Source organism: Schistocerca americana, chromosome 4, assembly GCF_021461395.2.
Source record: "Schistocerca americana isolate TAMUIC-IGC-003095 chromosome 4, iqSchAmer2.1, whole genome shotgun sequence".
Lineage (NCBI taxonomy): Eukaryota > Metazoa > Arthropoda > Insecta > Orthoptera > Acrididae > Schistocerca > Schistocerca americana.
In genome coordinates this window covers 622,955,236-622,981,896 of record NC_060122.1, presented here as the reverse complement: position 1 = coordinate 622,981,896, position 26,661 = coordinate 622,955,236, and the positions used below count along the sequence as shown (strand labels likewise).

Here is a 26,661-nt window from a genome sequence, read left to right as displayed (position 1 = left end):
CTCATCAAATACGTACGAATCGATTCCACAGACCGAACGTGAGGAGAGGGGCTAGTGTAACTGGTTAATACAAATCATAAAAAAATGCATGGAAGTATGTTTTTTAACACAAATCTACGGTTTGTTAAATGGAACCCCGTTAGTTTTGTTAGCACATCTGAACATATAAACAGCCTGCGGCGACATTACACCAGATGTACTGCGGCGTGTACGGCATTCATTACGCCAGAGATTGCAATTGTCTCTTCTGTACCTAAGGTCCATCACCGTTCCATTTGGATCCCTACGTAATTCGGTGCTCTCCGATACACACGATCGAACAGCGGAGGAGTGGTACTCAAGCGTCAACTTTAGGTTACAATATCTCCGGATGTAATTAACATTTTACAATGCAATAAACGGCACTGATTACGTATTTGTTTTATTTTCAGATGTGCTAACAAAACTAAAGGGGTTCGATTTAAAAAAACGTAGGTTTGTGTTAAAAAATATACTTCCGTGCATTTTTTTTTTTTTTTTTTTGTCTTGTATTAACCAGTTGCAGTAGCCCCTCTCCTCACGTTCGGTCTGTGGAATCGATTCGTCAGTATTTGATGTGGTTTACGAAATATATCCAGCGGTAACGTTAGGTGACTCACCCTGTGTATGATCTAGCCGATAGCGTCGCAAGTTTCAAAAGATTTTTCGCGGGTAATAGTGTTGTGTAGACAGACGTGGCAACGCTAGAAAACTGTAGCTGAATGCTGGAAGACGTGCAGTGGACCAATGCTTGGGGCAGGGAGTGGTAATTGATCCTCAACATAAATTTACCTTTTGTGAAGACATAGGAAGTGCCTTTGTTGAATGAATACACGATAGAACAATGTAAGAGTATCTGCACAGAGCCATTTCAAATAGGATAAACACATAAAATTAGTCGCATTAAGGTAGATTCCACACTGCTCCTTTGGAAGAATCCTCAGGAATTGTAGTATATCCAAATAAGAAGTAGCTTACAAAACACTCGTTCGACCAATACCTAAATACTGTTCGTAGTCAGCATGGGATCCGTACCAAAAATAAAGAAGATCCAAAGAAGTGCAACATGTTTCGTTCCGGGTTCATTTTGTAAGTGCGAAAACTATAATGGGTGACACTCCAAGACAGGCGTTCTGCGCCACGGTATTGTCTATTGTTTAAATTCCGAGAACGGGACGGTCCTAGAAGAGTAAACCAATATATTGCTTCCTTCTACGTGTATCCTGTGAAAAGACCATGAAGATAAATTCGGAGAGATTCGAGCGCTCACGGAGGCTTATCAGGAATCGTTCTTCCCGCGAACCACACGCGGCTGAATTAGGAAAAGAGGGAACTAACACTGGTGCACAAAGTACCATCCACCACTCATCGTAAAGTAGCTTGTGGGAGATAGATGTAGCTGCTTGCCAACCTGCATAGTCTTCCGGTCTGACGAGATGTAGAAAGCATTCCACCGAAGTAGACTCTCATTCACACACTGTGTGGACCTGTTGTCGACAACAAATCATACATTGGAGTCCACTGGCAGAGACGACAAACCACAGGAAGTTGAGGAAGGCAAGCCACACGGAGTAAATCCCTCCTTCTACCAAGAAAAAACTAACAAAGACTGAGCTCCGCATCATAGCCAAAAACGGCTGAAGGAAACACACTTTAGTATAGTAATTATACGCAACTTGTATTCACAATCGTAATTCTAAGCTGAACACTGGTAATGAAGAGAGCACACTTGGTTTTTTTCGCATATAGTGTAAATTGTGATGTCAAAGTTGTGGGCGTTTGTTACTCTTACATTTTTAACATCAGTTACGTGACACAGGTATTTTTAAAATTGCGGACTAAATTTTTAGCATGGTGTTTTTCTTCTAACTGCAGTTTCTTGGAAGTTGTAACGAAACCGATTGTTAAGATATTAAACTGCTGAATTTTGACCTTGAATTAGCCTAGATGTTTAAAGCAGAACTACGATTACGTTACATTTAGTCACATTGGATCCGGAAAGAATTCGTTCCGATACCATACTAACTGTGAAAGTCTCATTCCCAATTAGTAAACAAAACCCCTCTATATATAAATTACGAAAAGCCCTTGAATCCGTACATGTGATAGAAATGCACGAGGGTGTACTCAAAAGTGACTCCGCCGAATTTTTAATATGAAAACTTTTGAAGCTTTTTCAAATAAAATCATTATTAACATTCGACATCTTCATGCTTAATTTCTCCACATTTATTTCTTAACACAGTCAACCCGGGGGCGTGCACATTTTTCCCGTCAAGAAACCAGTTCTTTGATACCGCCCCTGAATAATATTTGACTTTGTTGACGAAGCCACAACCTCACTTCTACTTGTACTGCTTCATCACTGTCAAAGCGAAATCCTAGAAGGTGTGCTTTAAGTTATGCAAACAGACGATAATCGGATGTGGCCATGCCGGGACTGTTTAGAGGATGATCGATGACAGTTAACCGAAGGCATCGCATTGTTGCAGATGTAGTAGCTAGCGCTCATGTGTGGTCTGGCTCTGTCAGGCTGCAAAACACGGTGCTGCACGTCAGGAGGAACGCTTGGAATTCGAAGCTTGATTACAGCAAGCTGTTTCTTACGCACCGACATAGCTACATAACACGTCGCCATGTTACACGCTACAATTAAGAACCTGCTAGCGGCAGAAGGCTGCAAATATGCAGGCATGAAGAATATAGACGTAGAATGTTTATAATGTTTGTTTTATTTACAAAACCTTAAGAATTTTCGAATGAAAAATTCGGACTCATTAATTTTCAGTATGTCCTTGTGTGTGGTGGGTCGTTATAAATAGAGGCAGCTGCTCATATTTGTCCACCGTCTGTACTAATTGTCGTATAGCAAGGAAAGTCGGTAGATATTCTAGCGCGTTAATGTGAAACCGATTTACGGCGGAAAAAAATAGTTCCAGTTTTGGCCGCCCGGTGCAATTCTGGCGCCGTGAATGCAAGAAAGATGTGTGTAAATGTTTCCGTATGTAATGTATTAGTAACTGTACATGGACAGAAAAGGTCAAGCAAGTGCGAAAGGCATAATGCTGATTTTATTATTAACCTCCGCTTACACAATGTGTTCGATGTGAGCACCGGAGACATAGACAAGATACTGCATACGTGAAACGACGTGATCAATAACGACTCCCAGCAGTCCCGATGGAATCTGCGCAACATGTACTTGTATACTGACCTTCAGATCATGTACAGACCCAACGTCTCCCTGGTAAACGCCTTCTTTTAGATATTTCCAGGGCCAAAAGTCACATGGATGCAAATAGGTAACGTTGGAGGCCAAGGATCTGGAAGCCTCTGGAGATAACACGCTCGTGGAAGGTTACATGAAGCAGATCTTTCATTTGCGAGTGACATGAGGTGTTGCCCAACGTGCATGAAAACAGCGTTTAGCATACGGCTGTGATCTTAGAAAACAGGAATCACATGCGGTACAAGGAGGTGTCGGTAACCTGCAGATGTCACGGTGCACCTGACAGCCCCTCCGAGCGTATTCCCTTCGAAAAAGAACAGATCGAGAATAAGAGTCCTTTGAATATACACCACAAAGTGACATACAGGGAGTGAAAAGGCTCTTTGTGCACAACGCGCTGTTTAGTAGTACCCCAAATTGGGTAGTTATGTGTCTTCACTGCACCCTGTAGCGTAAAATGTGCCTCTTCACTCCGTAGAATGTTGCTCGCCCACATGTCATCAACTTCGATCCGTGCCAGAGACCGAAGAGCAAATTCAGAAAGTTGTTGCTGATCATGAGGTTTCAGCTGCTTCACCGTCTGCATCTTGTATTGGTACCACTATAAAATACACCGCGAAACTTTCCATACTGTTTATCATGGTCTGGAAAGTTCTCGTGACACTGCACTAGCATTTGCGCTACACAGGGAACGTGTTGAGTGGTCAGTAAAAGGAACAGCAACCTCGCCTCTCTGAGATAGGACGCTTTCCTCTTCCAGGTGCCACACCACGCTCACCCATGTTTCCGAATTCCATTGTCATCTTCTTTAAGTCATTATGTGACATCGGGCTTCTCCTTAGACCTTTCAGTCGGCGATAGTCTCTCAGTGAAGCACTGTAACTGCTGCCGTTCACGTAAAACACTTTCGCTAACAGCGCACGGTCTCCCTTCTTGATAGCCATACTGGTCACTCACATTATGGCATGTTACACAACAGCGTGGATGTCCAAACAGTTTACAGAGCCAAATTTGCACCTTGCGGCCACAGTTGGAACTAATGTTTTTCCAGCTTATATCGGTTCCACATTTTGAGATTAGCACGTTTACCAAGTTTCGCTGCCATACGATAATTATAGCCCACATTGGACCTCCGTGAGTAGCTGAACTGTAATTATAACCACCCAGAATGTGTATGTGTATGTATGTATGTTTGTATGTGTGTATGTGTGTACGTACGTTCCGCATCTCCTTCTTAATCACTTGACCGATTTCAATCAAATTTGGTACATATATCACTTACTGCCTACAAAGAATCGCCGTGTAGTTAAGAACCGCCTATCTGTCAAAGGAGTGGGCGTGCTGGGAGAGAAAGAAGTCTACTTCTACATATGCATCTACATGGATACTTTGCAAATCACACTTCAGTGCCTGGCAGACGTTTCATTGAGCCACCTTCCCATCAATTCACTATTATTCCGCTCTCTAACAGCGCGAGAGAAAAATGATCACCTATATCTTCCCGTGCGAGCCCTGGTTTCCATTATTTTATTGTTATTATCGTTTTTCCCTCTGTAGGTCGGCATAAACAAAATATTTTCGCATTCGGAGGAGAAAGTTGGTGAATGAAATTTTGTGAGAAGATTTCGCCACAGGGCTTTTGTTTTAATGATGTCCACATCGAACCCTGTATCAGGTCCGTGACAATCTCTCCCTTTATTTCTCGATAATGCGAAACATGCTGCTCTTCTTTGAGTATTCTCAATTTACTTCGTTACCCCACCTAGTAAAGATCCTACACCGCCCAGCAGTACTCCAGAAGAGAACGGAGAAGCGTAATGTATACTTTCTTTAGAATATCTGTTGCATCTTCTAAGTGTTCTGCCAATGAAACGTGGTCTTTGATTCGCCTTCCCCATAGCATTTTCTATATGTTCTTTCCAACTAAGTTGTTCGTAATTATTATTCATAGGTATTTAATTGAATTTACGGCCTTTAAATTTGACTGATTTATCGTGTAACTGAAGTTTCCTTTTAGCACACATGTAGATGACCTCAAACTTTTCATTATCTATGATCAACTGCCAATTTTCGCAACATGCCGATATCTTATCTAAATAATTTTTTAATTTATTTTGATCTTCTGATGACTTTACTAGATGATAAATGGCAGCATCATCTGCAAACAACCTAAGTGGGTTTCTCAGATTTTCTCCCAAATCGTTTATATAGATAAGGAACAGCAGAGGACCTGAACACTATCTTGGAGTACCCCGGGAATCACTTCTCCTTTACTCAGTGACTTACCGTCAACCACTACCAACTGTGACCTCTGTGACAGGAAATCACGAGTCCAGTCACATATTTGAGACGATATTCCATAAGCACGCAGTTTGCTTACAAGCCGCTTGTGAGGTACGGTGTCAAAAGCTTTCTGGAAATCTAGAAATACGGAAACAATTTGAAATCTCTTGTCAGTAACACTCAACACTTCGTGTGAGTAAAGAGCTAGTTGCGTTTTACAAGAACGCTATTTTATAAATCCGTGTTGAGTGTGTGACAATAGAGGGGGAGCTTCCAGGTAATTCATACTGTTCGAACACAATACATATTCAATAATCCTGCTACTTATCAGTGTTATTGATGTGGGTTTCTAATTTAGTGGTCAACTCCTATTACCTCTCTTGAATACTGGTGTGACTTGTGCACTTTTGTCTTTGAATACGGATCTTCCGTCGAGCGAGCGGTTGTATACGGTTGTTCAGTATGCCTCCTCTGAAAGGAACATAATTGGTATACAGTCTGAACCAGAACAACTGCTTTTATTAACTGAATTAAATTGCTTCACTGAGGATATTTATTTCTAAGTTACTCATGTTGGCAGCTGTTTTTGATTCGAATTCTGAAATATTTACGTCGTCTTTTTTGGTAAAGGAATTTCGAAAGTCTGTGTTCATTAACTCTGCTTTCGCAGCACTGTCCTCGATAGTATTTTCATTGTTATCACGCGGAAAAGGCAATTATTGTGGCATACTTCACGTACGACCAGAATCTCTTTGGATTTTCCACGAAGTTTCGATACGGAACTTCACTGTGTAAACTATTATAAGCATCTCACATTGAAGTCCGCGCTAAATTTCGACCGTCTGTAAAAGATCGCGATTCTTGGGGATTCTGCGTTCATTTAAACTTGGCATGTTTGTTTCGTTGTTTCTGCTACAGTGTTCTGACCTTTCTTTTGTACCACGGGGGATCAGATCCGTTGTTTGCTAATTTATTTGCTATAAACTTCTAAATTGGTGTCGATATTATTTCTTTTAATTCAAGACACATCTGTTTAATTTGAAAGGAGTAGAGATTGTATCTCAGGAAGGCGTCAAGCGAATTTTTATCTGCTTTTTTGAATAGATATATTTTTGGTTTATTTTTGTAGGATTTGGGAGTTACTGTATTGAGTCCCGCTACCACAACCCTGCGTTCAGACCCTCCACTCGACTCTGTACAAGAGGTCCGGAATCTGTCCTGTTCACTATGCTGCAAATAGTGAGCTCTGATTTTGTCTCCTAATCAAGACTGGCAGCCTTTACCACTTCTAATAGCTGCTCGAAACCAAAGAGAATATCTTCCTGTCCAAGCGACACGTATCACTGGTACCGACGTAAGCAGCCATCTGCAAAGTTGGCTGCACCGTCTTCTCTTCAGGGCATCCGAAAGAACCCATTCCTAGTCTGGAATGACTCCAGTATATACAGCTCAGAACACGGATATGCCAGACTTGATTCATCTAGTACTGAGCGACTTTTAACAAAATTTACACAGAATTTCAAACCTTTACGAAACTTTTTCTCTCTGACAGCCCTCACAAAATGATGAAACGAAAAAATTTAATCGCTTGCTACGTTTCCACTTTTTATGCAGTAAAATTGCCACATCAGGCATGACGTTTTAATTTATTAATTCTCTGGCATCGGGCGCCACGATGGGTGAACTCCCGTCAAAGGAGATGGACTTATTAGCCGTTAGGGGGCGCCGCGGCCGCGCGCCGCTGGGTACGACGGCCATAGCGTTCCATGAGGCCAGAAACTACTAAAACTTCTAACAGGCCGCATCTGGGGTCCACATCCTTCTACCATTATCCTCACCTATAAATCCCTCATCGGCCCCATCCTAAACTACGCCAACGTTGCTTGGATCTAGTCCCTTGAAATCCCGGAAAGACAAACACTCTGCCTCGCCATCCGCATCCACACTGCTTCTACAACTCATCTTGTACCAACTCATCCGCTTCCCACTCTTCCTCTCTTCCCAGATCCGATACATTAATCGCATAACCAGTAACAGCACCCAGTTTCCCACCCAATAATAACCAATACAGGTATCCTGCTGCTCATCACTGCATCTTCATTTAATTTTCATCTTTTTACATATTTTAAACATCTTTTAAATGCAGTTTCTGTAATCTTTGGCTGTAAAGCTGGTTTTATCCGCTGTCAGCCCGCCCCCTTTGTGAGGAATTGAAATAACAATACAGAAAAAAGTAAGGCAAAGCCAGTCAGTTCGAACTTGATATTTTCCGATCTATCTTCGCTTACCAGGACTGCTTTATAATTGCCTTTCTTGTCTCCCGTTACTCTCTTCGCTCATGTCTGGGATTTTTCTCTCTACTGCTCTTGGCCTTGTTGTCACCATTGCGGCGACGTCTTTGCAAAGCGCCTCGTTGTCGTCTAGGTTGTTTGTCCTGATCTGTTGTCATGTCTGCAGTCTATCTGTCACATTTCATTCACCTACCATTACTTAGGGTTACTTTTCCGCATAGACTCTCCAGCCTGGCAGCTTCCTCAGTTCCTCCATTTACTCCGCAGCTTCGACGTGTGCACCGATATTGAGCCACCCGCGGATATACCTAGTCCTTTACTACTAATTGCATTCGCGACACGTTCTGAATACAGTATTGACTGCAGACAGTATTGACATATACCAGTGAATATACCTGCAAAATTATGTCAGTGTTGACACACAGTTCAGAAGACATGACGTTATAAACATTGAACTAGGTGAAAATAACATTGCAGGACGAAATTCACTGAATATACAGATATGTGTGAAATATGTCAACATCTGCATATGCGGTCTAAGCCGTGGGCAAAGGCACCTCCTTAATCCGTGGATCATTTTTAACAAGACTTGGTACACATCTGGAAAGGAAAACATTGGGGTTAAGAACCAGGAAACTTCCAATGTGATGGCAGTGATATCGTGGATAGAGAAGGGGGAGGAGGAGCTTCATAGACAGCGAGGGGGAAGGACATATGTAGGGTGAGAGGAGGAAATAGAAAGAGGAAAGAGGGAAGAGGAGGAGATAGACAGGAAAGGAAAGAGGAGGAGGTAGCAGTGACTGGAGAGATTAGAAGATGTACAGAGAGATGGACTGGAGATGTTAGTGTAGGAGGAGATAGATAGGAGACAAGGAGGTGAGCTTTCCGGTCGTTGTGGCCGAGCGGTTCTAGGCGCTTCAGTCTGGAACCGCGCGACCGCTACGGTCACAGGTTCCAATCCTGCCTCGGCATAGATGTGTGTGATGTCCTTAGGTTAGTTAGGTTTAAGTAGCTTTAAGTTCTAGGGGACTGATGACCTCAGATGTTAAGTCCCATAGTGATCAGAGCCATTTGAACCATTTTTTTGAGGTTAGCTTAGAGGGGGCAGAGGAGCAGATGGATAAAAAAAGAAAAGAAGAGGGGGAGGAAGAGATCCAGAGTTGGCAGAGGAGATGAACACACAGGGCGGGGGAGGATTGGAAAGAGAGGGGGAGGAGCAAATGGATAGGGAAAGGGAACAGGAGGACATCGAGAGAGAGACTGAGGAGAGAAGCAGATGGATAGAGAACGCAAAGAGGAGGATATAACTATGTAGGCTACCACGGCCAGAGTCAGTCGACATAAAACTTTTCTGGGTATTGTACTGTGTCATAATGTATAAAACTACTGGTGCTGGAGATAAACCAACGTTTTGGTCACGGTTGCAGCGGCCTTCTTCTGGGTCTAGAACCAAAAAAAGGCCACTGCAACCGTGACCAAAACGTTGGTTTATCTCCAACAGCAGTAGTTCTATACATTATGACGTGGTACCATACCCAGAAAACTTTTATGACAAAAGAGGAGGATATGGACAGAGAGAGGGGCAGGAGGTAATGGACAGAGGGAGAAGAAGAGATGGACAACGAGAGAGAGGAGGAGGAGTAGATTCACTTGGAGGAGAAGGTAGAGAGGGAGGAGGAAATAGAGGTGTAAGGATCAGATAGATAGAGGAGGGAAGAACAAAAGGATAGAGAAACGAAAGAGCAGGTGAGGACAGAGACAAGAGGAGAAAGAGATGGACAGAGCTAGGGGGTGGAGGAGATGCAAAGACAGAGGAGGAGGAGAAAATGGACAGGGAAGGGAAAGTGGAGGAGGTTGAAAAAGAGAGGTGAGAAGTAGGTGCATAGATAGAGAAAAGAGGATGGATGGATAGGAAGAAGGGGGAGAGATGGAGAGGAGGAAATGGATACGAGGTGGTTAAGAAGGAGTTGTACAAAGAGAGAGAGGAAGAGAAGATGGACAAAGGGCGAAGGATCAGATGGACAGAAGAATGAGGCAGGAGGACATGGATAAAGAGGGAAGGAAAAGGAAATGAGCAGAGAGTGGGGAAGGTGGAGATGTATTAATAGAAGATTAGAATAAATACGCCGGGTACTCAGCTATGAAATTATAAAACAAAAAGTCTGAACAAATCATATTATCCGATGATAACCCAGAAAATAAGTAATCTCACTTACGACTTCGGGAATTTTGCAATAGGACGAATCTTAAAACGTAACTTAAGTTTCTGTCATCGTCCAGTTATCAGATTTAAAATTCCACTTTATTTAGGAGTAGATTTTGTACCAATGAGAAATAATCTACTTTACTGTGGCTTGTCGGAGCCAAAATGGTGGGTACCACAGCTCGCCCACATTTTACCAGACAACACAAAGATACTGCCACGTAAAATTATCAAACAACATCACTGAACACACATTACCAAAATTTTAGTACGGTTTTGTATAATAACGGCATACAAGTGCAAGAAAAAGACATATTCAACACACAGTGGTGTTAGGGAAATTATTGGCTAACAATGAAAACATAGACACTTGAATTTAGTTACTATGCTGCTATATTTACTGAAAAATCAGAGGAAGTAAAATTATATTATAAATTATTTGAACTACGTTCTGAATCTTCCCGGGGAGAGAGTTTTATGGCCTTGCGAAAATACTGTGTAATATTACTTATCTGTGCTTGATCAATAATACCGTTCGAGAGCAGTGAAGGATCCGTACATTTCTCATAACATTTTATGATGTTAATGGCGTTACCGAGTGTTACATTTTCCCGCTCTGATATTGCACCATGATACTGGCCGTCAATAGTATGAGAACACGGTTTACGAATCCACTAGTTAACAACTTTAAACTTTTTCTGCATATGGTTTGTAAATAGGTGGATTTACCTAATTTTGGGGTGCTGAATACAATGGTAAAATCAGTTTTTGTCTATAACGGCACATTTCCTAGACACACAGCAGAATAAAAAATGGTAATAGCGAAAATAGACACAATTAAGTCAAACAAAGATACGCATTCAGAACGTTTGAAATCAATAATATTTTGCATGCGTATATGGCCATGATGCCAATAGAATGTCCAAATTAGTTCGTGATATTTTTACCTTTAGTCGTCTTTGGCTTTTGAAAAATTCGACGACGGAGCTCTTCTTTTGTTTGCCGTTTCATCACTCTCCCTAACAAGATCCCAGCAGTAGTCACCCATTATCGAAAGGTTCCAATGACCTTGGTAACTATGTCGTCGTGAAAGCGTCACCATGCTCATCGTTTACGGCTCCCAAATTTTCCGGGAAGAAATCAAGGTAAGAATGTAAAAAGTGAATTTTAAGCGATATACTATACCCTATGTTCTGATAGTTATCCAACAGATCATTAACAATGGTAACATAGTTTTTGTCTTTCCTGTTACCTAATATCTGTGATTTTGTTATCAAAGGTTGTATCTTTCAGCAGTTTTTCTTATACCCTCTTTCAGCTTTGCCTCACTTAATTCGGGAAACTTTTATTTTAGTGATTAAAGGCCCAGCCTTCTTTATCCAGAGCTTTTACAATGTTCTTGATAACGCCCAACTTGATATGAAGGGGAGGCAAAATGATATTATCGGGCTCAAGCCATGGGGTATTGTTCACATTTTCGTTTCTAGGAACATATGACATCCTTATAGGCCATACTTTGACTGCATAGTCGTCCTTGGTGTCACGGCTGTCACAAAGGCACAAATAGCAGCAGTATTTCGTGAGTCCAGGCTGTAAACCTGTAAGGAGTGCAACAACTTTTAAATCGCAGCAAAGTTGCCACTCATGATCCTTATATTTGATTGACTCTAGCGGTAAAGCTATGGTTTTATAAGTTTCTTTCATGTCTACTGCGTAAACCAAAGGTTCCGTTGGAAATTATGCAGTAGTACTGCTTCCAAGCTGGGTTTACTGGAGTCAATAAATAGTCGCCACTCCTGTGGATTATGTTGTGCTCCTAGCTGCATCATCACACCATTGACAGCTCTACATACACACACTGAATTCGGCATATCGAAACGCTGAGCGAAGAAAGCACCCCTTGATTGAAACAGCAAATTTTTGTCCCTGGAGCTTGAAGATTTTATTGTTGCAGTCTCGACCCGAAGAGTTCAGCTTGCTGTTTCGAAAGTTTTAGTCCGCGAACCAAATAGTTCTATTCCTTTTGATTAAAGAGCTGAGGCCAAGTGTCATGATATTGATGGCATTACTCTTCTACATGTTCACTACTTTCTGGCTCACTTGACATGATCTCTGGTTCCGTGGTTTTCAAGTTACAGACAGGAACAGGCAATCCCTCATCACCGGGCACAGGCAAGTGCACTGAAGATACACTTGGATTCTTTATTTTATGTCTAGTTTTGCTTGAATGTCCCTAAATACACTACTCGCCATTAAAATTGCTACACTACGAATATGACGTGCTACACACGCGAAATTTAACCGACAGGAAGAAGATGCTGTGATATGCAAATGATTAGCTTTTCAGAGCATTCACACAAGGCTGGTATCGGTGACGACACCTATAACGTGCTGACATGAGGAAAGTTTCCAAACGATTTCTCATACACAAACAGCAGTTGACCGGCGTTGCCTGGTGAAACGTTGTTGTGATGCCTCGTGTAAAGAGGACAAATGCGTACCATCACGTTTCCGACTTTGATAAAGGTCGGATTGTAGCCTATCGCGATTGCGTTTTATCGTATCGCGACATTGTTGCTCGCGTTGATCGAGATCTAATGACTGTTAGCAGAATATGGAATCGGTGGGTTCAGGAGGGTAATACGGAACGCCGTGCTGGATCCCAACGGCCTCCTATCACCAGCAGTCAAGATGACAGGTATCTTATCCGCATGAATGTAACGGATCGTGCAGCCACGTCTCGATCCCTGAGTCAAGAGATGGGGACGTTTGAAAGACAACAACCATCTGCACGAACAGTTAGACGACGTTTGCAAGCAGCATGGACTATCTGCTCGGAGACCATGGCTGCGGTTACCGTTGACGCTGTATCACAGACAGGAGCGCCTACGATGGTATACTCAACGACGAACCTGGGTGCACGAATGGCAAAACGTCATTATCTCGGACGAATCCAGGTTCTGTTTACAGCTTCATGACGATCGCATCCGTGTTTGGTGACATCGCGTTGAACGCACATTGGAAGCGTGTATTCGTCATCGCCATACTGGCGTATCACCCAGCTTGATGGTATGGGCTGCCATTTGGTTACATGTCTCAGTCACCTCTTGTTCACACTGACGGCACTTTGAACAGTGGACGCTACATTTCAGATGTGTTACGACCCGTGGCTCTACCTTTCATTCGATCCATTCGAAACGCTACATTTCAGCAGGATAATGCACAACCGCATATTGCAGGTCCTGTACGGGCGTTTCTGGATACAGAAAATGTTCGACTGCTGCCCTGGCCAGCACATTCTGCAGATCTCTCACCAATTGAAAACGTCTGGTCAATGGTGGCTGAGCAACTGGCTCGTCACAATACGCCAGTCACTACTCTTGATGAACTGTGGTATCGTGTTGAAGCTACATGGGCAGCTGTACCTGTACACGCCATCCAGGCTCTGTTTGACTCAATGCCCAGACGTATCAAGGCCGTTATTACGGCCAGAGGTGGTTGTTCTGGTTACTGATTTCTCAGGATCTATGCACCAAAAGTGCGTGACAATGTAATCACAAGTCAGTTCTAGTATAGTATATTTGTCCAATGAATAACCGTTTATCATCTGCATTTCTTCTTGGTGTAGCAATTTTAATGGCCAGTAGTGTACTTGTAAGACAGAAGTAACAGTCTAAATAATGGTCATTAGGCTCGCACCACGCCATCAGAACAGCGAATGGCAGGTCTCAGCGTTTTCCTTTCAAGCACTCGGTTAAGGTTGTGGTACAGTTTATGCAGTCAATATGAGGTGCAAAATATTTATGTTGATCGCCAACAGGAAAATCAAAATACAATTTCTATACCTTCTTAACCAAATCATTGATCGGTTTTTCTAGGGCATTTTGAGTGAATTTCCCACACACATAAGAAAAGATATCGAGATGGTTTGGGCTGCAGTGAGATTTACTAGTTGCCATTTTTCTTAGTGTAAGTTTTAAACACAAAACATTTGCACTATCTTTCACAGGAAACACTCACTGAGGATCTCTTTAACACCACTGTATTACCACACCAACCATTTACTGATGATTTGTAGATCTTCTAGCTCTCTTCTGAAAATCAAAAAACAGTTCAAAATCAAAACAGAAGAACAGCACAAAGCGAAATAATGAATACGAAAAATAAAAAAACCCTTAAAAACGCAAAGGTATATTCGGATTCTATACACCACATCCCAAATGCAAAATGGTTGTTGACTAGTGTTATTGGCTCACACTGGCGAGCTTTCAGCATTCCTTCAATAATTACCAAATTAGTACTCATGTCGTACGTAATACCCCCCCACACCATGATACCAGGAGTTGGAGAAAGATGGGCCTCCATAACCGTTGTTTTCAGTGATTATCCCCCATATCATCTATGGACCGGTTGGTATTAAACTTAACCGCCACGCAAGTCTCGTCGATCTGTTCACTCCTGTTCCTGCTCGAAGTACATCTGTTGCCATCCGTCTATACGTCGTACATAGTCGAACAATCGTCTTGTGGCGTACTCTTCCTGGAAGGAACTACGCCTCTTCTTCTTGCTACACTGTTGTCCCGAGACCATGCTTTCATCACTCTTTCCAGTATCACTGACAAATGTCTGTGCAACCAATCAGTTTGTTGTTTGTCGTACCAGTGATACGACCTTTCTCAGCGTCCGAAACATGGGGATTAGTTGCACTTGCACGTTCTCTTGTTACGCTGTCTGCAATCTCCATTTGGCAAACCTCTAGTAAGTGAACAGCGCAGAGTTGTGACTGGGAATTTGGACTGAAGGGAGAGGTGCGCTAGGGTGATCCACGTAGTTGTGGAAAGCTGCAGTGCCAGTGTCGTGTTGCTGTTAGTAAGAGACCCAGGTTAGAATCCCTGGCTTTGGTACAAATTTTCATTTGCGGCTTCAGTCTGCATAAATACAGACTTGAAAAGGTCTCATGATCCAAAATAGTTTAACTTCTAGCAATGGTAAACACACCAAATAACCATCATGTGCCTGCAACATTCTTTATTCCTAAAATGGGCTTCTTTTTCCGTAATGTAAACACTGAACGTATGCTCCCATAAGGACGAAATTTTGCTGATCAGATTGGTAGCGTTCCTTGCATCAGTGATTGCATCTGAGAGCCACACACATCTGGCAAATTACACGAGTGCTTGCTGTGTCTTGCACTGTTGTGATACACTGCCTTGTTTACGTTCCAGGCTGAAGCCCATCGCGCCGTTCAACGTTCGGCGGTGCGTGGTTGACAACCTGGTGCTGAGTGGCTACCGCATCGCCAAAGGGGTAAGTGTGTGCCAACTGGTGTCCCATACAGGTTATTGCTCAATGAGCAGAAGAGTGCACAGTCCACATTGAAGAGTCAAATTCATTTTCCCGAAGTATTTCTATGAAGTTAGACGATTTAAAACTGACATGGTTCTGTTTCTAACCTTTACGTAGTGGCTGCTTTTGTTAGCTGCGCAGTCCGCAGCCCGTGGTCGTGCGGTAGCGTTCTCGCTTCCCGCGCCCGGGTTCCCGGGCTCGATTCCCGGCGGGGTCAGGGATTTTCTCTGCCTCGTGATGACTGGGTGTTGTGTGATGTTCTTAGGTTAGTTAGGTTTAAGTAGTTCTACGTTCTAGGGGACTGATGACCATAGCTGTTAAGTCCCATAGTGCTCACAAGGGAACCTCGCTATCGTACCCCCCTCAGATTTAGTTATAAGTTGGCACAGTGGGTAGGTCTTGAAAAACTGAACACAGATCAATCGAGAAAGCAGGAAGAAGTTGTGTAGAATTATGAAAAAAATTAGTAAAATATACAAACTGAGTAGTCCATGTGAAAGATAGGCAACATCAAGGAAAATGCGAGGTGAGGAGCGCCGTGGTCCCGTGGTTAGCGTGAGTAGCTGCGGAACGAGAGGTTCTTGGTTCATGTCTTCCCTCGGCTGAAAATTTTACTTTCTTTATTTTCGCAAAGTTATGATCTGTCCGTTCGTTCATTGACGTCTCTGTTCACTGTGATAAGTTTAGTGTCTGTGTTTTGCGACCGCACCGCAAAACCGTGCGATTAGTAGACGAAAGGACGTGCCTCTCCAATGGGAACCGAAAACATTCGATCGCAACCGATTCCTCCGATTCCTCCACACGAAAAGACATCTGATATATTCTATACGACACTGGTGACGGCATGTGCATCACATGACAGGAATATGTTGTCGACCCACCTAACTTGTACACGTAGCGAATGGGTAAAAAGATTCTTCTACCTTGCCCGATTTAGGTTTTCTTTTGGATGTGATAATCACTCCCAAAAAAGTGTTGAAAACATAAGAGTTTGTCACATAAACTGAAAGTAAAAAATTAAAATTATCGCTGGAGGGAATACTTGAACCTAGGACCTTTCGTTCCGTAGCTGCTCTCGCTAACCACGAGACCACGGCGCTCCTTGACTCTCATAGTCATTTATGTGGCCTATCACTGGATGGACTACTCAGTTTGTGTATTTTACTAATTTTTTTCATAGTTCCACACAACTTCTTCCTGTTTTCTCGATTGATCTGTGTTCAGTTTTTCAAGGCCTATCCACTGTGCCAACTTATAACTAAATCTGAGGGGGGTGCGATGGGGAGGTTCCCTTGTCAGAGCCATTTGAACCATTTTTTTTGTTAGCTGCGCACACAAGAAAACTTATGCATTGACCCTCGTGTTACATTAGTCATTTTAATTATTACTAGGCTCCACGCTGAAGTATTTCAGTAACTGTCAGAGCTACACGGAGGAAAAGAGGTTAATAGGGAGCTACATACCCGTGCTTTAAAAAAAATATATATTATTAGCTTCCGTTTTCCATGAAACACATAAATCAAATAATTGCCCTTTACATCACAGAGCCCTTGATCCGATTGGAAGATTATCGGTGGATTAATTATTCCACATGAAGCTCTGAATGCTGATACATGCACCTCGTGTTAGAGTCACTGGCGACAGGAGAAGATGGGAGTTTCTCGTACGTAATGTCAGTAGGTAAGTTTCGTTGTTCACTCACTTGGTAGGGTCTGTTGGTACTTCGTAAAGCTGTTGGGCAGTGCGTCGGTAGCCAGTCAGCACCTCGACACTCCATGTATGGCCATGAGTCATTGAATGTGAGTGATGTATATATCCCTCTCAGAAGACTGCTCACATCATCATTGAGCGACATCGAACGGATAATAATCAGGCCTACCTAACTATTTGGTCTCCCATCGTCTGTGCCTTCTGAGACACCAGTTTTTGTCCAATTTAAGCCATTGGTCACAAGTAATATGCGCTTTCGCCAGTGATGGAAACTGTTTCGGCTACTTCAGCCCTTCTCTGAAACTACCGGTGATTTCGTTTAGTCTTCACTGTTCGTCGTTTTTCATCTGAGTGATTAAAAATAATGCTATACGGTTTCTAACGGCTCCCATGCGTCATGTCTTTTATAATCCAGCGAAAATCGAGACTCTACGTAGACGTGCACTGTCTCTAAATATCCTTAGCCCAAGCGTTGCGTACGCGACACTAGTGCACCAGCTGTATGGTGAAGTAATATAAATGACACCCACATGTTATTCACGCCTTAATTATTATGCAGGTGAAACTTTCGGCTATATTTTAACGCATCTCGGCCACAACATACAACCCAATAAGTTCGAAGAATCTTTTTGTGTTCGTAACGAGATATTTTTCTACAATTAATATGTTTTTACTGTTGACGTGTTTGGGTTTTTACTATTCCCTTCCGAATAAGTAGTTTTTATAAACGTTGAAACCAAGGTGAAGCGGTTTAAATAAATTTTTAAATAAATCTTTCTATTTTGCAGGTGATTGGCTCTTTCTTATTTCTTCTTACGTTCTTTCTTAGCTGCCAAGTAAGTTGTCAGGTAGACTAAAACAAGATACTAAACAAGCATATTGACATTCTCTTGTACAATAAATATAGCTGTTTGAATTTTTTTCCTTCTTTAGGGTTCCATATCTCTATTATAATAATAGAGGTCTTATGGGATCATTATGTTATCCGCCCGTCCGTCTTTCTGCCCGTCAAGATCCCTTTTTGGCAGGAACGAATAGACGTATCAAGTTGGAACATACTGAGACTTATGGCCCCATGGTGGTGTAAAAAACGTAAAGTTACACGTCATTTCAATGAAAAGATCAAAATTATGTTATTTATGTTATTTTGATACACGCAAACCCACTTTTTAAACCCTACAGGATATTTCCCATTGACCTAAAATCAGGAAATTGGGCAATAAGCAACGCTTCACAGTACAAGGCAGGAAGAAAATACGAAAAATTTGTAATTATACCACACGAAAGTAAAATATTTTTCGGAGGACTCTGTCTCTCCGTCTGTAAAAACTTAATAATTATCATTCTCGAAAGTCTTGGTATTCTCGGCACCGATATCTTGCCAGTATTGATATCGACAACAGGCAAAAATCGTCCAGATTCTCGATGGCTGGGATGAATGTTCCACTGTGGTCTGCGTTTTAACTATGCTGTTGCCCCATCCTGAATCCTGATTAAAAATTACTAGAGTGCTACCTCCACATCAAGTCTGTTAAAAGAAACGCAGGAAAGATCTCAGCCACTTCAGGCGTTGGCACTTCACTGAACAGAATATTCCCAAAATAAACTTGTTACAGCAGTCTGTAGAAACTCAAGCAAGCTCTACTCCTAAGAATGTTAGCGATAGTTGTCGAAAATGTGTAATTTATTTACTATAAAATGTTTACGTACAAGAGAATGGTTTAACAATGGGTTGTAAACCAGCTGGGAAAATGGTGGACCTCTTCTTGTAAGATTATGAAACAGCTTTTTCTTAAAGAAAAATGTTAAGTACAGTCAGAAACTACGTGTATGTAAACATATTAAGTTTTTACAGACGGAGAGACAGAGTCCTCCGAAAAATATTTTACTTTCGTGTGGTATAATTACAAATTAACAATTTTTCGTATTTTCTTCCTGCCTTGTACTGTGAAGCGTTGCTTATTGCCCAATTTCCTGATTTTAGGTCAATGGGAAATATCCTGTAGGGTTTGAAAAGTGGGTTTGCGTGTATCAAAATAACATAAATAACATAATTTTGATCTTTTCATTGAAATGACGTGTAACTTTACGTTTTTTACACCACGAAGAGGCCAAAGCCTCAGTATGTGACAAACATTCCAACTTGACACGTCTATTCGTTCCTGACAAAAAGGGATCTTGACGGGCAGACAGACGGACGGGCGGATAAGATAATGATCCCATAAGACCTAGATACCGGCTCCCAGGTTGATGCCATATTTTTCGACTTTCGAAAGGCGTTCGACTCAGTTCCGCACTGTCGCTTGCTGCAAAAAGTGCGCGTAAGGTCCATCCGGTGATTTATGCGGTTGGATAGAAAGTTTTGTAACAGACAGAAAGCAGTATTTCGTCCTGAATGGGGTGACTTCAACAGAAACAAGCGTAACTTCAGGTGTGCCCGAGGGCAGCGTAATAGGTCCGCTGCTTTTTACGATTTACGTAAACTATCTGGTTGATGGTATTGACAGCGGCATTAGACTGTTTGCCGATGATGCTGTTGTCTACAGGAAAGTAGTATCACACGAAAGTTGTGACCACATCAATGAGGATTTTCAGAAAATAAACGTGGTGCAATGACTGGCAGTTATCTCTCAATATTAGTAAGTGTAGCCTACTGCATTTAACAAGGCGAAAATCCCCATTAATGTACGAGTACAAAGTAAATGCCTAGTCTTTGGAAGTGGTACCATCCACCAAGAACATGGGTGCGACTCTTCGAAATGATCTCACATGTAATGATCAGATTACGTAAGTAGTGGGCAAGTCGAACTCTATTAGTAGAATATTGAAGCGATGCAGTTCTTCAGAAATGGAAATAGATTACAATACGTTAGTTCGTCCAGTCTTAGAGTATTGTTCGTCTGTATGGGCCCTTAAGTTGGATCTGATCCAAGAGATTGAGAAGGTCCAAAGAAGAGCGGCAAGATTCGTGACTGGTACATTTTACCATCGCGAGAGCGTTACAAATCTCATAGAAAGTTTGAAATTGGACACACTTGGAAATAGACGACGCGCCAAACGGAAGGGGTTGCTCACTAAATTCCGAAATCTGATCTTCGCCGAGGATGAGAACATATATTATTACCACCAACTTTCAAACCGCATAATGATCACCATTCAAAGATGGAAATAGAGCTCGTACTGAGGCGTTCAGACAGTCGTTTTTCCCTCGCTCGATCTACGAGTGGAACAGAGGGGGAATATGACCGGCGCAAATTGTGCCCTCCACCACACACCGATTGGTGGCTAGTGGAGTATATATGTAGATGTAGATGTAGAATCTATGACCTCATATCATTTTCTTTCAGTATGGTGATCATACCTGTGTATGTAGTTGGTTCAATATGTATTCTGCATTCAGAGGAGGAAGTTGATGACTGAAATTTCGTGAGAAGTTCTTGGCGCAACGAAAAACTCCTTTGTTTTAGCGGTTACCACTCCAACTCGCTTACCATATCCATACCACTCCCTTTGTTGTTTCACAATAATATAAAACGATCTGTCGTTGTTTGGGCTTTTTCGGTGTAATCTGTTAATTCTATCTGGTAAGGTGGCAAGATGCATAAGAGTATAGTATTTACGGTAGAGCAAGAAGGATTTTTGAATTTATTTGAGGACAGAAGAATAACAAACGATTAGATTACAAGTATACAGGAAACCCACGTTCAGAGGTTCTGTTGTAAGTTTTCTAATGTGTAGGTTTTCTATGATGGCACTCAGATGTAACTTTTCAGCTTTGTCAGTGTCAAAGTGGAATTCTTCGAATGAAGATTAATAGTTTGACATCTTAGCAAAATATTTAAACTTTAATCTGACTGTGTACGTAGTGCAACTTTATGCTCTCTTGTTGATGTATGAAACTATTACTTCGGTGCGTGTGAAGCTTTTGCGTTTGAAGTACCTACGTGCATTATTACGAACATTACATGCAATCATGTACAAAACACATCTAACCTATCACGTGCAATAACTAAATTACTGAGTAAACTTTATACGTGATCTCAGTACTTACATTTCCAGTGAAAAACAATTACACAATCTTTATGCTAAACAACTTCAGAATGTGAAAGTAACCTGTATGGATAGCCACTGTTCCCCTACGTGCTCAACACACCATTCAGTTCTGGCGCTAATAATCACGTTGACTTACCTCTGCAACAAAGGATGAACAGCTATGCCTTGCAACTGTTGTCTGATGTAAATCAGGCTGCTTTATCATCCTTTCAAATAACTTTCTCATGTGCAATACAAGATACTGCGCAAGCTTAACATGCAGTTAGTAGTCAGATCTCGCGATCTGTAATGAGAGCCCAAAATATTTCTCTCTTAAATCTCTTGAATAGAAATTGGGATGCGGAGGCTTAATGTCTAATAATTAAAAAAAACGAATTCCGCTTCAGGTTTGTGTTTTAATCAGCGAAATTAAAAAGGTTTGAACAAGACTGCATTACAGAGCTCTTTAAGTTAATAGTTTTGGCCAAACTTAGAACATCCGTACAATTCACTCTTCAAACAAAATTTACATTCATTATTTAAAGATGAAAAGAGGTAAAGAGTGATGTATTCCTTCCCTTAGTTCATGCATTTACGAGGTAATGAGACAAAGGCATCGTTATTGTCAATAAATGCAAGTTACGAAAATTCACAAAACTGAAAATGTTCCAAAACGCGACCTCGCCCGTTCTGCAATTAGAGCAAGCGACTGGATATTACCTTCTTTAATAGCTTCCAGGTTACAGCAACAGCATTCCGAAACTAGACCTCCACACGCCTGCTTCTGACAACGCACAACCAAGACCCCCCTCTCCCTCAACTGTGTACTTGACAACAACATAAACTTTGAAATCCAGAGTGTCTCCTTTGTGCATGTTCTCAGGAAAAGTGTTTGCTGTGGCCGATGTCTTGCCACCTCCGTAAACACAATATAGCATACCATTCCGGTAAGCCCCAACAACAAGAAATGAAAATACATAGACAAATAGCGACAGGAAACAGTTTTGACACTGATTTAATAGATAGTGTCGATATAGCGGTAGCTTATACAAACCAAAAAAGTTAGATAAATCCGAAGAAATGTAGATCATATTGGTGAATTACTTCACATAAACTGGCGAGAGTATTCAACAACGGATTGGTTAAAATTACTTTCAGGATGGACAACATACTGGAGCAGAGGCGGAAGAATATGATTGGTACTGGTGAGAACTGGTTGGAGAAAGTGGGAGCTTATGAATGACGAGGTATGTGGGCCAAACGGAAAGAAATTTTACAGTAAGATTTAAAGAGCGTAACGTAAAGAGAATGATTCATCGGCGGTGGCAAAGCACCTAAGAAAGGAAAAGCATTTGTTGGGAAGCATCACAGACAGCGTGAAGATATTGAATTTTGAAGGAAAAGGGTGGTTGCTGTCAAATACAGAGGAAATAGCGATGTCTTGCGCTCTAAGAAACGAACGCGTCAAAGCGTTAAATGAAAAGATAGAAGGGTCCTAGGAACATTTCTGGGCTCATTTTTGAGATGTCCTCGTTGAGAAGCAGCCACCAACCTGATCTAATTAGTGGTCGTAAAGTGTCAATATTTTCTGTTGATTATTCTGTATGGATGCTAACATTGCAACATTGGTGTAATTTTGGGTTTTATTATTTTCTAGGACTTGGCATATAAACGTCCAAGACGTTGTAGACAGTAGCATTGTTTGGAACTGGGATGTATACGTTGTGTCACAGCACAATCTTTAGTAAATGAGCTTAGTTGCCTTTAGTTAACAACCATACTTCGTGAGAGTGTTATCAGTCAACAAGAGATGTTCAGCACAGTATTTTATATGTTTGACGATGCTTGTTTGCTGATGAGATCTCTGTTTTTGATAGTGCGTAAGGGCATGTTAACTTTAAAGTATGTAAGAGATTCATACGATTTAAATGGTTGTCAGTATGTATGTTAATCCAACGTAATGACTTTTCTTTTCTTACATAGCTTGATACTGAGATACTGAAGTCACGAAAACTGTTGCAGTAAATAGGTCACACATTTAAAACAGCTGGTGAATAACATTCAAGTACTGATTCATTATACTGTTGTACTGCGGTTTCACGACAGAAAATCAAGTCAGTACGGATTTAAGTTGAAAATAATGCTGTTCCTGTTACACACAGTTTCAACAACTATCGTACCTCTTACTGGCAGTGCTGCTAACATTTCGAATTATCGGAAATATTTTCAGTATCATCCATTTCACTTCAGCTACATTTCTAAGCCCAAAATTAAAATATCGCCACAGTACAGCAGCTACGTTCTTACTAGGTACGGCACTGCTCGTGGATAAATATCTTTTCAGAAAACAATCGGTACAATTACCTTTCAAAATTTTTCTTCGGATTTAACGTTCTATTCACTTAGTCCGATGCGCACTTCCCTAAATGACCAGCTAATGATCATTCATTCATCACAACATATTACTCAGAATTCGCATTATAATTTACTTCCATGTGTAATAATTTTTTTTCTAATTGCACTGGAAAACTACACTCCTGGAAATGGAAAAAAGAACACATTGACACCGGTGTGTCAGACCCACCATACTTGCTCCGGACACTGCGAGAGGGCTGTACAAGCAATGATCACACGCACGGCACAGCGGACACACCAGGAACCGCGGTGTTGGCCGTCGAATGGCGCTAGCTGTGCAGCATTTGTGCACCGCCGCCGTCAGTGTCAGCCAGTTTGCCGTGGCATACGGAGCTCCATCGCAGTCTTTAACACTGGTAGCATGCCGCGACAGCGTGGACGTGAACCGTATGTGCAGTTGACGGACTTTGAGCGAGGGCGTATAGTGGGCATGCGGGAGGCCGGGTGGACGTACCGCCGAATTGCTCAACACGTGGGGCGTGAGGTCTCCACAGTACATCGATGTTGTCGCCAGTGGTCGGCGGTAGGTGCACGTGCCCGTCGACCTGGGACCGGACCGTAGCGACGCACGGATGCACGCCAAGACCGTAGGATCCTACGCAGTGCCGTAGGGGACCGCACCGCCACTTCCCAGCAAATTAGGGACACTGTTGCTCCTGGGGTATCGGCGAGGACCATTCGCAACCGTCTCCATGAAGCTGGGCTACGGTCCCGCACACTGTTAGGCCGTCTTCCGCTCACGCCCCAACATCGTGCAGCCCGCCTCCAGTGGTGTCGCGACAGGCGTGAATGGAGGGACGAATGGAGACGTGTCGTCTTCAGCGATGAGAGTCGCTTCTGCCTTGGTGCCAATGATGGTCGTATGCGTGTTTGGCGCCGTGCAGGTGAGCGCCACAATCAGGACTGCATACGACCGAGGCACACAGGGCCAACACCCGGCATCATGGTGTGGGGAGCGATCTCCTACACTGGCCGTACACCACTGGTGATCGTCGAGGGGACACTGAATAGTGCACGGTCCATCCAAACCGTCATCGAACCCATCGTTCTACCATTCCTAGACCGGCAAGGGAACTTGCTGTTCCAACAGGACAATGCACGTCCGCATGTATCCCGTGCCACCCAACGTGCTCTAGAAGGTGTAAGTCAACTACCCTGGCCAGCAAGATCTCCGGATCTGTCCCCCATTGAGCATGTTTGGGACTGGATGAAGCGTCGTCTCACGCGGTCTGCACGTCCAGCACGAACGCTGGTCCAACTGAGGCGCCAGGTGGAAATGGCATGGCAAGCCGTTCCACAGGATTACATCCAGCATCGTCTCCATGGGAGAATAGCAGCCTGCATTGCTGCGAAAGGTGGATATACACTGTAATAGTGCCGACATTGTCCATGCTCTGTTGCCTGTGTCTATGTGCCTGTGGTTCTGTCAGTGTGATCATGTGATGTATCTGACCCCAGGAATGTGTCAATAAAGTTTCCCCTTCCTGGGACAATGAATTCACGGTGTTTTTATTTCAATTTCCAGGAGTGTATATGCTAAATCCGAGCATGACCGAGATTTGAGCTGCACAGATAAAGGGGGAGCCTCCATGCAATTTTACGCCAAGCGAAAATCTTCCCTACAACAGTTACCTGACAGCTACAAAGAAACTCTAAATCAACCGCACTACGACGATGCCTTCTTGTAAAGGACTGTAGAGAAGCAAAAGAACAGCGTTAGCAAAGGACCACTGAAACGAAAAGTCTGTCATGTAGCCCTCGTTGCAACTAGCTGCACTGAACTATACAATCTCTCCCTTGCATATTTCTGCATTCAGCTGTTCCTCGCTCTGGTGTCTACGAGCGTACTCCCCTTTACACTCTTTTCCTTTCGCTCTTGCAAACCTTGCAACATTATGATGAAATTTACATACGTATTAATACTCGGCACACATAGTATCACAATGAACATAATCCAACAGAAAATGAGATAATCTGTCTCCAAATAAATCTTTATGTAAGGTGATGCGTCACTTTTGTTCTGTGACGTCTCTGTATTCATTCTGGAACGTCACAACATGGACTGTTTCCGGTATTGTTTCAGAAACCACAGGTTTCAAACAGGTATTGCTTCGAAACTACAAACGATAGAAACACAATCCCAGCCTTACTGGAAAGAGAAAAGTGCTCATTTTTATGCATTCAACGTGAACACCATGTGTTACAAGACAAATATCAAAACGGTGGTTCATTTCCTGCCATACATGGAGCAGTTAGTCTCTCGTTATCGGATTCACAGCTTCAAAAATGCGAAGTCGCAGACTTGCAAGAATGTCAGGCGTAGGGAGGGGGGAATAAAAACGCGGTCTTTTTCGTAACCCCACAGATAAAAGTCACAAGGGGTGAGTCCAGGGCGATTTTAATTATATGCGATCTCCCAAGGACCAAAGGCGTCACCATTCACTATGTCCAGCACTCAGCACTGTCATTGGCGAGCTCAGTTTGATAGACACCTGAGACGTTATCCTTACTGGTACACCGGGTTTCACGCACTTGTATTAATATTTGTCTAGCAGAATTGATAGGATGTATACCTCCCACTCTCTCAGTGATGCGGTCTTGGCAACGGAGTTGCTGCCAGCACCATCTACTGACCCCACTCATTGGTGGTTGGACTGTGCCAATCCGAGTCTTCGATGCACCTTGAAGTCGTTTAGTGGGGCAGCTGCGACGTGGAGGCGCAGCACTACAGAGTTCTACTACGCTATCCTCAGGGAGTGTTCTGTTATGCCCCTATCACCAGACCGCCAGATGACTGTCAATAGAACAAAGCGAAGATTGTGACATGGACAAGTCAACATCTGGAAAGTACCATCATTCGTACACGTCCAACGGTCGGGATCGCCCACGAACGCCATGTCCCATATAGTCAAGGAACGAAGCGCATGGCGTTGATCCATGAGGTAACGACAGAAAATGTCATCCATCAGATCACGCAAAGAGACATAAGCAGTGCTTGCTTTAAGAATTATTCTCACCTGCACGCGGAGATTAATCCAGAGATCATTGTTACTCTGGCTGGCTTGACGCGCGCCCCGGTAACTCTGGAACTCCAAGAGGAACTGCTGAAACGGATGACAGAAGAAGAAATTTTG

General features: G+C 42.6%; 1 protein-coding gene across 1 annotated transcript in view; it reads left to right on the top strand.

Moving 5' to 3' along the window:
• Positions 1-26,661, top strand: part of LOC124612346 (probable cytochrome P450 301a1, mitochondrial) — a 228,441-nt gene that overhangs the window by 143,448 nt on the left and 58,332 nt on the right. Inside the window, exon 10 of the mRNA XM_047140499.1 lies at positions 15,250-15,331. Within this exon, the coding sequence (XP_046996455.1) occupies positions 15,250-15,331 (82 nt within the window). The remainder of the gene's footprint in view (positions 1-15,249; positions 15,332-26,661) is intronic.